The 13,984-nt window shown below is 34.9% G+C and overlaps 2 protein-coding genes across 4 annotated transcripts in view; one reads left to right on the top strand and one right to left on the bottom strand.

The window, feature by feature from the left end:
- The window catches only part of FAM227B (family with sequence similarity 227 member B), a 279,841-nt gene that overhangs the window by 152,294 nt on the left and 113,563 nt on the right, over positions 1-13,984 (top strand). The gene's annotated exons all lie outside the window — the stretch shown is intronic.
- FGF7 (fibroblast growth factor 7) overlaps positions 1-13,984 on the bottom strand; it is a 62,753-nt gene that overhangs the window by 48,491 nt on the left and 278 nt on the right. Inside the window, exon 2 of the mRNA XM_079914522.1 lies at positions 12,936-13,490. Coding sequence (XP_079770648.1) covers positions 12,936-13,221 — 286 coding nt within the window. The 5' untranslated portion in view covers positions 13,222-13,490. The remainder of the gene's footprint in view (positions 1-12,935; positions 13,491-13,984) is intronic.

Below are 13,984 nucleotides of genomic sequence, written 5' to 3'. Positions count from 1 at the left end.
TTTGTACAAGAAAAGTTGGAGCAGAGTTTTTATTTAATAATAAGAAAATGCCAAATACTCATTAGGGCATATTACAGAGGAGAACATTGCAGCTGTTTATAGTTCTTCGGATGCAAATTATCCAACTGCATGATGCAAATTAATGTGTGATATTTTAGTCACACCAGTGACAGTATAGTGATACATGTGTTAATAATAAAAATTTGAAGTTAAACCTACTTGAGTTCATATCCCATCTCTGGCAGTTACTAGCCATGGAACCTAGAGCAAGCTACCTACCTCTGTGTTGCCTCAACTGCAAAAAGAGCATATAACTCTGCCAGGCACACAGTAACTACTCAGTAAGTTTACCTCTTATAGTAATTTTTATGATCCTAAAATAATATTATTGACCTGTGTTATCATTATGGGGGAAAAGTGTAACTTGAAAATACCTCACTTCTTCCCCTTCAAAGTCTCTTAGTATCTTGTGTTGACTATAAGGAAACTGGAAGTTTTAAAGTAGTATTCTGAATATGAACTTCTTGATCTTTAATATATAACGATGTTAATCACACAGTGAATTTATCAGGCCTATTATTCAATATCTACTACTTGTAAGTTAAGTGAATACCCATATACTTCCAGAAAACAATCAATTACTGCACACAGAGGTTTTTGATATGATCATTTCAATCATCAGCTTATTTTAAACACCAATCTTTCTTAATTAAAAGGAACAACACCTAAATAGGAGGCAAAACCAGCCTCTGTATTTTTTATTGAGGTACAGTTGATTTACAATATTATATTAGCTTCAGGTATACAACACAGTGATTCAAAATTTTTATAGATTATACTCCATTTAGAGTTATTATACAATATTGGCTATATTCCCTGTGCTGTACAATGTATCTTTGTAGCTTATTTATTTTACACATAGTAGTTTGTACCTCTAAATCTCCTATCCATGGCTTGCCCCTCCTCCTTCTCTCTTCCTACTGGTAACCACTAGTTTGTTCTCTGTATCTGTGAGTCTGTTCCTTTTTTGTTATATTCACATTTGTTTTATTTTTTGGATTCCACATATGATTGATAACCTACAGTATTTATCTTTCTCTGTCTGACTTATTTAACTAAGAATAATACCCTCCAGGTCCATCCATATTGTTGGAAATGGCAAAAAAAATGTGCTTTTTCATGGCTGGGTAGTATTCCATCTTCTTCATTCATTCATTCATTCATTCATTCATGTGTTGACAGGCACTTAAATTGCTTTTGTATCTTGGCTATTGTAAATAATGCTGCTATGAACATTGGGGTGCAGTGTCTTTTTGAATTAATGTTTTTATTTTCTTTGGATATATACCCAGGAGTGGAATTGCTGGCTTATATGATAGTTTTATTTTTAGATTTTTTGAGGACTCTCCACAGTGGCTGCACCAATTTACACTCCCACCAATGGTGTACCGGGCTCCCTTTCTCTACATCCTCTCCAGCATTTGTTATTTATGGTCCTTTTGATGATAGCCATTCTGAGAGCTGTGAGGTGATATCTCATTATGGTAGCCTATGTATAATTTTAAAACTAGAATTTGTATACTAGCAAACTTATCAAGCTGGCCAATTCCTGAGGGTTTTTTCTTTCCTCTTGTAAAGTGGACTAATAGCGTGATTGCAATCTTACAACAAAGAGGTATTTTGAGGATTAATTAGAATGGAATACAGTGTTCTGCACCAATTTCAATACTGGCATGTGTATTTTTAAAGAATTAACATCATTTTAGTAATCTGCTTATATTTAGTCACTCAATAAACATGTTCCCAGTTGTACATTGTGCAATTTTGTGTAGACTGAATTAGAAGATTTATGACGACAGTAACAAACAAAATTTATTTCTACACAGTGCAGTAATTTTAATAGTAATATTAATGTGAACACCCGATAAAATATTAAATAGTACCTTAAAACATGACAGATTTTAGGTCCAAGTACAAACTTAACAACCATGATATAGATTTATCTATGCTCGTCTTCTTTGGGATGAATTTTTATTCAATATCTGATCAACTTCAAGCCAATTAAGAGAAAATTTGAAGACCAAATTAGGGCAGAATCTTCTCAGAGTTGAGAGCACCTCTCTATGTCTATTAAACATACAACATTATTTTATAATGTATTATTTGCACAGGAAGGGAGTTGAACACAATTTCTCAGAAACAGGGATACATCAGTAGATTTATCTAAGTGGGAAAACCTCACCTCACCTCATTGCCTACTTCAGGATTTAGAGGGAGTAAATCTGCACAGCTGCTTGACTACCGAGTGTCCTGGTTAAATAGCTGAAGCAGGTGATGCAACTCTAATAGTAAGAAAAGTTGTCTTATCTTAAAGAATGTGGCAGATAACTTTCATAATTTTGTCTTTAAAGGCTAAGAAGAAGCTTCAAAACCATTGTTTCTCTTACTATTTAGAAACTGCTGTGGGGAAGAAAATCCTCCATAATCATAAGCTACCATGATCATTACTGAACAGCTCGCTTAAGCATATTACAATGATGATCAAAGATTCAAATTACATTAAAAGGAGAAAAATATTCAGTTATCCAGAAAAACAATATTATTCCAATTAGCAGAACTTAAATTATGCCTTTAAAAATACTTTTCCTTTAAAGGAAATAGACATTTTTAGTAAGCAGAGCAATTAGACAAAGTCAGAAAATTGATAAAGGGCGAATGTTCTCATATTTTTTAATAGAAAAAAAAAGGTTTACCTTAGTGAGCTTAACATTGATAACTGGAAAGGTATTAAATCACTTTCCGTTTCCCAACCTTGCAATACTTTCTTACTACCAAACATGTAGAAAAAATATTTCCCCTGAAAGTAATACATTCGTCTTCTCTCTTTCATCCTGCTCATCCTTCAGGTCATTTTCTCCCAGAAAAGACCTCCACGCCCACCTCCTCAAGTTGAGTTAGGCAACACCCGAATGTGCTCTAAACTTTCCCCCTCTGACTTGTAGTTCACCCTCCACCCCCAGCTAATCTGTTAATTCTCTAAATACATGGACTATGGACTTTTAATTACGGTAGCCTTGATCTGGCATAGGGAAGGTATCAATGACTGTTTGTCGAATTAACAAAGAATGAATAAAGAAATCACCAGTCTTGTTTTGTGTGATGTCTTCATCATTCAAGCAAGCAAGGAAGGAAACTTTTCACTGCCTACGGTGAGCTCCCATGAGAGCTGCCTCAATATGAACCCCACTAACCAGGTCTGTGATCAGAAATACAGTTAGAGACATCATAAATCACCAAAAGACTACCTGAGGATCAGGCTACTGGCACTAAAACAAATTGAGAGTACATTCACCAACTTTGTACTTCTCCCCAGCTCTCTCTTCCTATACACATGTCCTCTCCTCTCTTCAACCTTGCCCAAGATCAGTTTTATAAGTGCTGCTAGAAAGTAGGCAGATCTCTACATAAATATTATCAGCCCACTGCTTGTGTTCACCAGTATAGCTCATTTAATTTTTAAAGACTTTTCCCCTCTGTGTATCCTTTTAGTGCAGATATTCCTTAAACCAATATAAACTACAAATTTTTTTCTGCATATAGTTTTTCACATGTAGGGATTAGTTGACAGTCAGGTGAAAATAAGAATGAGTGCTGAGGAAGACTACTGCTTTTCCAGGATTGGTCTTCACCATGCCCTGCCAATCACCCTTTCAGTGTCACCAGTGGTACCTGTGCCTGCTTAGATTATTGACCTCTACAATAAAACCTTGCCACTCCTCCCTTAAAATTACCTGGAAAAACATTAAGTCAAAGAGGTTCTGGAGACCAACATTTTCTTAATAATAGAGAATTTTAAAAAGTGAAGTGTACTTCTGTTTTATTTTAGCAAGATTTTTCATTCTTGTCCACATTACATTTTCATGATAATTTACTGATCTATTTCTTACCTATAGTTAATTCTAAATGTATAAAAAGTTAACAGAGAAATATGAGTGATTGTCAGTTTGTCTTCCCTTCTTCCACCCTTTGCATTGAGCTATCTGCCATTGGGAGACAAAAGGGAGAGTAAGACATGATACTTATCTTTCCAGAAATGACATTCTAGTGGCATTGCCAAATGCAAACAGAAAAGACCATAAGACAAGCAAATGTGTTGTATATGACTAGAAAAGCAGTTAGTTCTATTTAAAATCTCAAATAAGTGACTTTTTCAAAGGGTATGAAATTAATTTATTAAATTTGCAGTCCTCCCTTCTGTTTAGGTTAAATTTCAAATTTCTAAATAGTTTTTGGCCAGTAAATGAAACGTGTTCTTTATTGGTATAATTGAAATAACTTCAATTTTTACTCAAACTGCTTTTTTGGAAAGTAAAACAAAGTTTATTGATTTTAGGTATATAAGATATGAATTCTTCAATCATGTTGGAATGCTAAAACATTTTTAGATTACTGCATGGGAAATGTTTTTGTCAGTTTCTAGATTGCTCAAATGATAGCTGTTGGGCATCATTTCAGATTAGGAGAAGTGTTCTTTAAAGCTTCTCAGAAGTCAGAAGGAGCTTCAGACTAGGCTTAAATCTCACTGCAAATCTCTGGATTTCAGTACAGCATTTATACCCAAAATACTACCCTAATAGTCCAAAATTATATGCAGGCTCCTGACTTTGGCACACATTTTTGGTTCAAGGTCACTCTTAAAACATTGGTTCAAGTCCATTTTTATAGCCTTTTTATTTGGACCAAAAACGGAGTGGAAGCTTGGTTTTTGTTCTTCACTACACCAAAGATAGATTCCCTAGGCAATAGCTCCCTAGTTTCCATTTAGAAATTTAAATGTTTTACCCAAATCAGGGATGAGAGTAGGGAGGGTAGTGGGAGTGGAGGGTATACTCTGCTGTCAGATAAGTTTGGGAAACCATATATAGTCTTCTCCTAGAGTTTTGCAATTCATACTAGTGTAGTATAGGCTTGGAGAATTTTCTGCTCTGAAAAAAACTTGTTCAGCTTTATTTAACCTAATATTTTCCAATGAGCCACGGAAACTGTGCTGCAGGAAACACCATTAATATCTCAAAGGACACTAGTGTTCTAAGAAACAAAGTTTGTAATTGCTGCTGTAAGAAAAATCTGAGGCAGGCTGAGGTGATTCTGAATTTGATCTCAAATCATTTTCTCAGCATTATCTACAACTACATGTGAAGTTCAAATAGGCAGATGAAATGGAAAATATTACAGTAGCTTTTAATGGAACATGATAAATATGCTATTTAAGGATGTTGAAATATGCCTCATTTCTCCTTTCTCGTATTAATCAGAAAAATAAACTCAGTTTCAGAATAGTCTGGATAAATAAGCAAAGATTATCATAGCTAAAAGCACAAATTTTCAAACCTCCTATATGAGTAACATATGCAATAATCTATTATCATTTCAACCCCTCTGTACACTATTTTGTTTTTGTTTGTTTCCGTCTCAGAAATCCTTCCTCTACTATATTGTCAATCCATTGCATTCAATTTCCTTTATTCCGTAAGGGCATCAAAAAGTTAGTGGAATATTGTACATCAACTACTTCAGTTTTTTAAAAAATTTAGTAGAGCTGTATTTTATGAGAATCTTTTGTATTTAAGTCCTCCCTAAACTTAAAATACAAAATTCATTAATTTTTATATAAGGTCCTTTTTTCCTTTCCTCTCTCACCTTTTTTCTCCTGTTCACAGACAAAAGATATTTTCTTCCTTTTTATTCTTAGGACACTAGCCAATGGCCCTATCAAGTACTTGTGGCCACACCAGTAGAAGTGATTACATTCTTCTGCAGGAAAGTTGACTGGAACAACTGAAGAATCTCTAGAGACAATTCTCCCCAATATACATTAAACTTTTTTTCTCTGAGAAGGATGTTGTCTGCCTAAAAGACAAGTTCTACTTGGACATGGATATTGGATAATTCTCCTCTCTCCTTCCCCACCCTAATCCCTTTGTCTTTATATATTACTACACAAACCCAACTAGCTGAATAACTTTAATGACATTTTCTTTGTTAGTAAATTTGGTATGGCTTCTCTAAGTCAGGTGCAGATATCTCAAATACAGATGCGAATCTTGGTCAAGAAACAGTCAAATGTTCAGTGTTTCTTTAATGTGGTTTTCAGAACCATGTGAAAGGCAGACAATTTTATTTTCCAACCTATTTTGCTTGCAGAAAGATGAATATGAACCAGGAGGACATTATGTTAAGTGAAATAGGCTAGATACAGAAAGGCAAATACTACCTGATACAACTTACAGGAAGAATCTAAAATATTAGTTTTAAAGATGTTAAAATATAATAAAAATTACTTCTCTCTTATGGAAGCAGAGTAGAATAATGGTTGCTAGGGGCTGGAGGGTGGGGGAAACAAGGAGATATTAGTCAAAGGGTACTAAGTTTCAGTTTTGCAAGGTGAATAAATCCAAGAGATATACTGTACAGTGTAGTGTCCATAGTTTGCAATATTGTATACTTAAATATTTTCTAAGACGATAGGCCTTATGTTAAGTACTTTTATCACAAATAATAATAATAATAATTAATAAAAAAGCACAGGAGGAAATTTTGGAAGTGATGGGTACGTTTATGGCATAGAATATAGTGATGTATTCTTATCTCTGAATTGATCAAGTTGTATACATTAAATAAGTACAGCTTTTTATATGTCAATCATACCTCAATAAATTTTTTAAAGAAAGATTGGATATGGTTTAGGAAAAGGAGGAATTCACATGGAAGCTCTTTTCATTTAATATTAATTTTTCTCAGTATTCCTTAGATATACACAATTCCTGCCTCTTCTTCTATGTGCCATATGTGAAATTAAAACATAGAAAAATATTGTATTCCAGTAGTGATGAAAAAGAAGTTACTCTGCTACCATAAATTCTTTGATACAGACGAAGAAAGCTGGAATTGTTAGAAAAGAAAGAAAGCTTTGCCTTAATCCCCAATTTACAAAGGGAACAAACTGCTAGGTTCATAGCCTTTCACTAATCTGGATAGACCCTCTAGGCTTAGGGTTTCTTCCCTGTTGGATTTTCTAGACTGGAGTTTGTCTCTTTAAATCACTGCTTTCGTGAGGTGGTCATAGGAGGTGAAACTCTAATTTGGGGGCATCTGGGTTCATAATCATAAATGGCTCATTTAAGTGCCTTGTAAGCTGGTATTGATGCCTGTTCTCCAGGTTCCCTGCTGCAGCACCACTTGACAGTGTCAGGAGAGAATCAGACCTGCCTGTCATTTTGAAACTGTGGCACCAGACCTATTTTTTCCCAGCAATGAACTCATTCACGGAAGATGCCTTCTTAAATAGTAGCTGCAGAGCTGTCATCACGTGCATTTCCAAGCCAGTTCACCAAATGTTGGAGCCACTAAGATTTGTCAGAAAGGTCGCATGGACCCAGAAGAATTTCCTTGATGCATAATTCAGAGATTCATTCCTGATAAGCCCATTTCAAAATCCCCCGGGGTAGAGGTTAACTCAGGAGCCCTCTAAAGGTTCCAAAACATTCCCAGGACACCCGAGGGAATCCTGCTGAATTAGAAGCCTTGTCTCATTAAGTAGTGGTTTTCAGCCTTAGCTGCCGTTAGACTCACTGGAGAGCTTTAAACAAACACTGATGCCTGGGTCCTTCCTGCCTTCGCAAGATTCTGATTAAACTGATCTGCGGTTTCCCCAGTAATCTAATGTGATCCCCTCAGGCTCAGCTTTGGAGCCAGCCATGTCAGAATTATCTGGGGAGCTTTTAAAATTCCTGATGCCCAGGCTGCCCCCCAAATACATTTAATGAGAATCTTTGTGGGTGGAACCTGGTATCAGTATTTTTTAAAGTTTCGCAGCTGATTACAATATTTAGCCAAGGCTGAGAAATAGAAAAGTCTAGAAAAGGAACCCCTTCCATATATCTAAAAGCTGGCTTCTTGCATCCTCTTCAATTCACTTGGGTCTCTGAAAGCGCTAAAACTATAGGCTGAAGAGTTGTAATACAACTAAGTCACAAGGTTAAATACATGATCAGATGCTCTGGATTAATATAGAAATGAAAGCGATGGCCAGTTCAGATGACAATTAACAAAATAAATAAGAGATGCACCTGTGGCAATAAGTTGTTACTAGCACTTAATAAGTGCCAGGCACTGGTGTTAGCCTAAAGAAAGAGGAAGACCATAAAATGAAAAATTATTCTTAACATTAAAGTTTTCAAAGAATAGTTAATATTTCCAAATCTAGCTATTTCCAAATCTTCCATAATTTACAGCCTTGACAACTTAAAGAAGAGAGTAAGGTCACCAGTTCTACAGGATTCCATTTTGTCAGTAATTCTACGATTTTGGTTCAGTTACATAGATATGTTCCTCTTTGTCTATTGTTTTTAGAGATGTGGTTGTCATGATTTTCTTATTTTTTATTTTGACGGTGTGAATTATTGTTCTTTTTTTGATAACTTGCTAAGAACTCTTTGGAGAATAAGCAAGTTTGCTGTCTTTGTATTTAGAGGTGATATGCGTATTTGTTAGCTACTAGGAGAGATTCTTGTTGAGCAGGAGCTTATCCAAAGAATTGTTGACAGTTGAGTCACTGAAGATTTTGTGGCCAAATCAGATCCAACAGCAGTGTGTTTATTTGCTTTTTGCCAATTGTTAGGCCATATCCAGTCACAGCCTAACAATCCAAAAGACAATATTGCCAAATCATTGGCCAGTTTTCAGAATGGCTAACCCTTTTCTTGCTATGGAACTTACAGTGCTTGATAATAACAAGTGAGGCATACTTTTTCTTGAATCAATGGCTTATGGCAATTAAGGATTTCCTCTCAAAAGGAATGGAAACCAAAAAACATTTTAGTAATTGGATGCCGAAAGCAAGAAAATCATCCTGAGGGACTGAGTTTTCAGAGTCCACATCTGTCTCTCAGGGCAGTTGTTGGTTGCCCAGTGCACTGCTGCTGTCTCTCACTCACCACCTCAACTTCCAGCTTAAACAGCAGTGTTATTTGTATCAGGTGAGGAGTGATTGCCTCTGTCTGCTGATGGGTTGCCTGGTCCAATTATCTAAATTCACCCTCTGGCCTTAGTCCCCAAGGGGAAACTCTGACAACGGCAGTGGAAGTATTGACCATCCATTGCCAGTCCTTTCGTGATATTATTAATGTTCTCCTCTGCAGAGAATGTGGATATTTATTTCATTTTGAAGGGGAATTTTATGCTTTTATTATTCTTTTTACTAGTTCAGATTAAGTTCCAGTTTCATCGCTTAGAAACCTGCTAAAAGGCTAAATGTGGTGCCACCAGAGAACAAGTTGAGAAGAGAGGCTTTCTTGCCTCCGGAGTAAGAATAGCGTGCGGTCTCAGGACCCGTTCTCCAGTGATAGCTTTTCTCCCCTCCAGAGTCAGAAATGCAGTTCAGCGTCTCTTGGCCTCTTATGAATTCCTACTTTTACATAGTCAGGTCTTGCTTATATGGCTACTAATACAAGTCTTGTTTCTGTTGGGTTACTTGGTGCATTTTTTCTGACATTGACTCATTCTTATCTAGATTTAAAATATTTCACAAGACAACACTATACTTAGGACTGAAGTGAGACCCTTACAACCCAAGGTAGCTCAAGTAATTTTTTAATTCCCTAAAGATGTGAGACATGAGCCGTCATATCCACCTCCTTATCACTCCTGTTCTCTTCCTCTAGGCCCTCCATTCGCCTGCCCCAGCCCAACACCTTCTGGAAGGAGAATTATACACCCAGGTTTTTCACCTCACCTACCTACTCCAGTCCATTATCTTAGCAATATCTTATAAGCCACATTCCTATGAGGGAGCAGTGCTTCTGCTGGTAAAGTAAGCAGTCCTTCAAGGTCCATTAACATCTTCAGGTCACTTTCCTTTTCATTCAAAGCAAAGCCATGAGAATGGACTGGGGGCTTTCGTATGGTAACCCAGAGAAAAACTGTTTCAGGTAGCTGGTATCTAACTTTTCATGCAAATTTTATCATCTAAGACATTTAAATCTATACCATCTTAAAAGGCCTCCAAAGAAGGATGTTTAACAACCAGTGAACGAATTTAAGGCATCAGAACATTGAAAATGAAATTCAAAGTTTAATCTTAACCTTTACCACTTTCTGACCTCTGCTGAGTTTCAGTGTAGTAGACAATCCAATTACCTTTTACTTTCTCATCTTAATGAAAATAGGAAGGAAACATCTTTTGTTCATTTGTTCATTAATTCAATTAAGGATTGAGGAATGTAAACAATCTACAAGTTTTATAATTTCAATATTTTTGTTTTCTTTGACTTTTTAAAATACTGTTGAGCACTTCCTTCGTACCTGGATTTCTTTGTACCTGGATACAGTAGCTTCAGCGTCACATGTGACAATTTGCATGTTTTATGTATGAGGCATTCAATTTTAAAATTGAATAATAGGAAATGACTATCAGAATTCTGTTCTGTGTTATACTCCATATATTTTTCAATGGAGTGCCTTAGGATTTCCTATAGACAACAGTGATTAGCCCCTGTTTATGGAGAAGCCTGACAGGCTTCTTCAATAGGATAGCAGCACAACTTGACAACAATTTTGGAGTTACTGAAATGATCCCAATGTAAGTTTCCCTTTCCAGGAGAATTTATCATATCAAGAAAGTATATAGACTAAGTATACAGTCTATGGAAAAGCTTATAGAAGTGAAGATTATTTATATATTTTATATCATGTCTTTTAGTATATCGGTATTGTGACATTCTAATTTATAATGATATAAAATGACCTTCCTTCCTTCCTTCCTTCCTTCCTTCTCTCCTTCCTTCTTTCCTTCCTCCCTTTTTCTTCCTTTCTTTTTTTACTGTAGAATTAGAGTTAGAATAGAAATTGTCTACCAAATTGGCTTTATGGTTACTCAAGGTCAGTGCTAAATTGTGTTTCAAACTATAAAAAACTTCAGCATTTTGTGTATGTTTTAAAATACCTGAGTTTCGTGGTTTCAAGAAATTTTAATATAAAATAAAACGTATATGTCTGAATGCATTCCAATCATAGATATTCTAATTGATCCCAAATAATTATGAATATTATTCACTTTCACTGGATTTTACATCTAATTTTTCACTTTTTCATTACTTGGTAAAAGCATTCAAAAGGAATTAGCATATGGAAGAATTCTGTAGTGTTTAGGTTCAGTAACCTTATTATTACAATTTGAAATTAGTTCTGACGGCTTAACTTATCTTTGAGATAACATTCACTTTCATCTCATTCAATGTTTACGGTAATTACATGAGTACTTAGATTGTTCACATTTATGTTATATATTCTGAGGTTTAGGATAAAATAGACTGTAAGAACTAGAAGGTATATTGGAGATCATCTGTAGATAAAAAAATGAGAATTGGAAAAAGTAAGAAATTGTTCCAAAGTCATTCATAGGCGGGGATTGGACCTATCTGTCATAATTTCCACCTGGGCTCTGTTTTCTCCACCAAGTTCTGTTATCCATTATAAATCTCAATAACTTATAAATAAATTTATTTATTGATGTCAGCCAAATTCTGTTGCTCACAGAGAAGTAGCTATCCACAAAACTTTCCTCCAAGTAGTTATTTCCTTACCTAAACTTCAGTATAATCAGAACAATATTCTAGAACTAGCACATTAACATTATTAATAGAGGTAATAATAAAACCATACTGTTAGCAATCCATTTAAATGGCCTTAACATTCTATATCAGTTATAGTCTAAAAAGTGGATTCTCTCATTTTCATATTGGAAACGTAATTCCCCATATTCCCATATTGGTTCATTGGTTTGGAAGCCTAAAAGCCATTTATTAAACAAGCAGCGAAAGTTTTAAATATTCACTATAATCCTAGCACTGTGCTAGGCAAATGTTTACACCATCACCCCGTGCATTCTTTTTCAATTGACTTTGACATGCATAATATTATAAAATGATATGATAATAACATTGTTCAAGTACTAGTAATACAAACAAAATTTCCTTCCACTCAGGGATTTTAAATTCTTAATGTATATGTTCAGGTATATATTGATATTTTACCCCATAAAACTTAATACTTTTGAAATTGGTTATTAATCATAGCTGCTAAATGATAAATCCAACCCTGACATATCAACATGAAAAGAATAACTGATTCTTGAGGAAAATGTAATTATTTACATTTAAATCATGGAATTAACATCTCTTCCAACTCACTTTTATTTCCTCCTTCACATTCACATTTCTCTTAAGGTACCATGGAACTATTATGGCACAGAATATTTAGATAAAGAAAATGTTAGAAGGAACCTATTTTTGTGCCTAGGTAAATGATTAAGCAATCAAATACAAGTTCTTTATGTTATGAACAGATGAGGATACCACAGATTCCCTTCTGTTTTAAAACTATACACAATTGCACAAGTCACTGAATGCATATTTTCAGTATTTCACACCATGGAAATATTTTTTCAAGGGAAATCAAATTATTTTTAAAAATTATCTGTTCCTCAAACTAATGGTAAGTCATTTTTGGTGAGCATTTACTGAGTACTCTATTAGAGTTCCTAATGCCTTTTGCTAGAAGACAATAAATCACATTTCAGTATGAATAATAGCATTTACATTTTGCTTAACATATGAGCATTTTGAGCTTAGGACATGGAGAATATATTTTCAAATCGGCTTGAGTGATCAGCTCCAACTATAGTATTAGTAGATTTGCCCTACTCCAGGAGATAGTTTTAGGAACATAGTTTAACTATCCCGATTTAGAGCCAATAGAAAGTTATATTTAATTTTTTTTTCAAAAAAAAGGAAACGGAGAAAACATGTCACTTGAAAATTGATCCTTTCACAGATTAAGGTTCATAAGCTGTGCTGTAAATAAAAAACATTACTTACTGTAATTATTCTTCATCTCTTGGGTCCCTTTGACTTTGCCTCGTTTATCAATCCTCAGATACCACTGTGTTCGACAGAAGAGTCTTCTCACTCTTATATCCCCTCCTTCCATGTAATCATAACTTCTTGTATGTCGCTCAGGGCTGGAACAGTTCACATTTGTAGCCATTTGCTCTGGAGTCATGTCATTGCAAGCTAAAGATATAGTGCCCACTAGACAGATAATGTGGAAGCATGATCTGTAGAGCAAACTTGGCAGGATCCATGTCAGTATCCATTTGTGCATTATAGTATAGTGCCCCGGGTGTTCATGAATAACATAATGAAAATTAAATCTTGAGTTGATTGTTGTTCCTAGGTCATTGACCTCGTCCTATCTGTGAACTGTAGATTGATTTAAGAAAGAATAGTTGCACTCTCCCAGTGGTTAGCCTTATCCTTTTAGTTCCTGATAACAATATAGAATTCCTCCTTAAATAACTCTCTGTCAGTATATCCTTATAAAAACAGGTTGTAATAAGCTCAGTTGCTGCGTTGCTGTTTGCTACTTGACTTCTGTTTGCAATGAGAGATTAAGAATGGGGAGGGAGGAGAGAGAGGAAGATGAAAAATTATATGTATAAATTTCAGTGTGTAAATACTATTATAACATACTGTGTAATTCATACTGTGAAGGTACATTTAAAACAGCTTTCACAGAGGATGTCAATGTCTTTACCACTCTGTATGTAGATTTACAAAAGTTATGCATTAGTAGAGACAAATCAGAATATGATTGTACCATTCATTCCAGTTCGTACTTGGTAAGAAATATCCTGCAATTACAGCTGTTGATTTAAATTAAGTTCTAAAATTACTATTAACAAAATATAAATGCTTTTCCCTAGGTTTCTTTATTATATTCTTTTACGTTTGTGTTTTGTCAGTTATTTTCTCCTGAGCTGCCCACATTTCTCAAGTTAAATGTCAGGATTGCTCTGGAGAATTTCAACCTTATCTTTATGTAAGTTCTACAGCAGAATTACTATAGATAATCTCACAGCTCAAAA

This window comes from Stenella coeruleoalba (assembly GCF_951394435.1).
Source record: "Stenella coeruleoalba genome assembly, chromosome: 2".
Classification (NCBI taxonomy): Eukaryota; Metazoa; Chordata; class Mammalia; order Artiodactyla; family Delphinidae; genus Stenella; species Stenella coeruleoalba.
The sequence above is the reverse complement of the archived record's forward strand: the minus strand, read 5'-3'. Positions and strand labels throughout refer to the sequence as shown.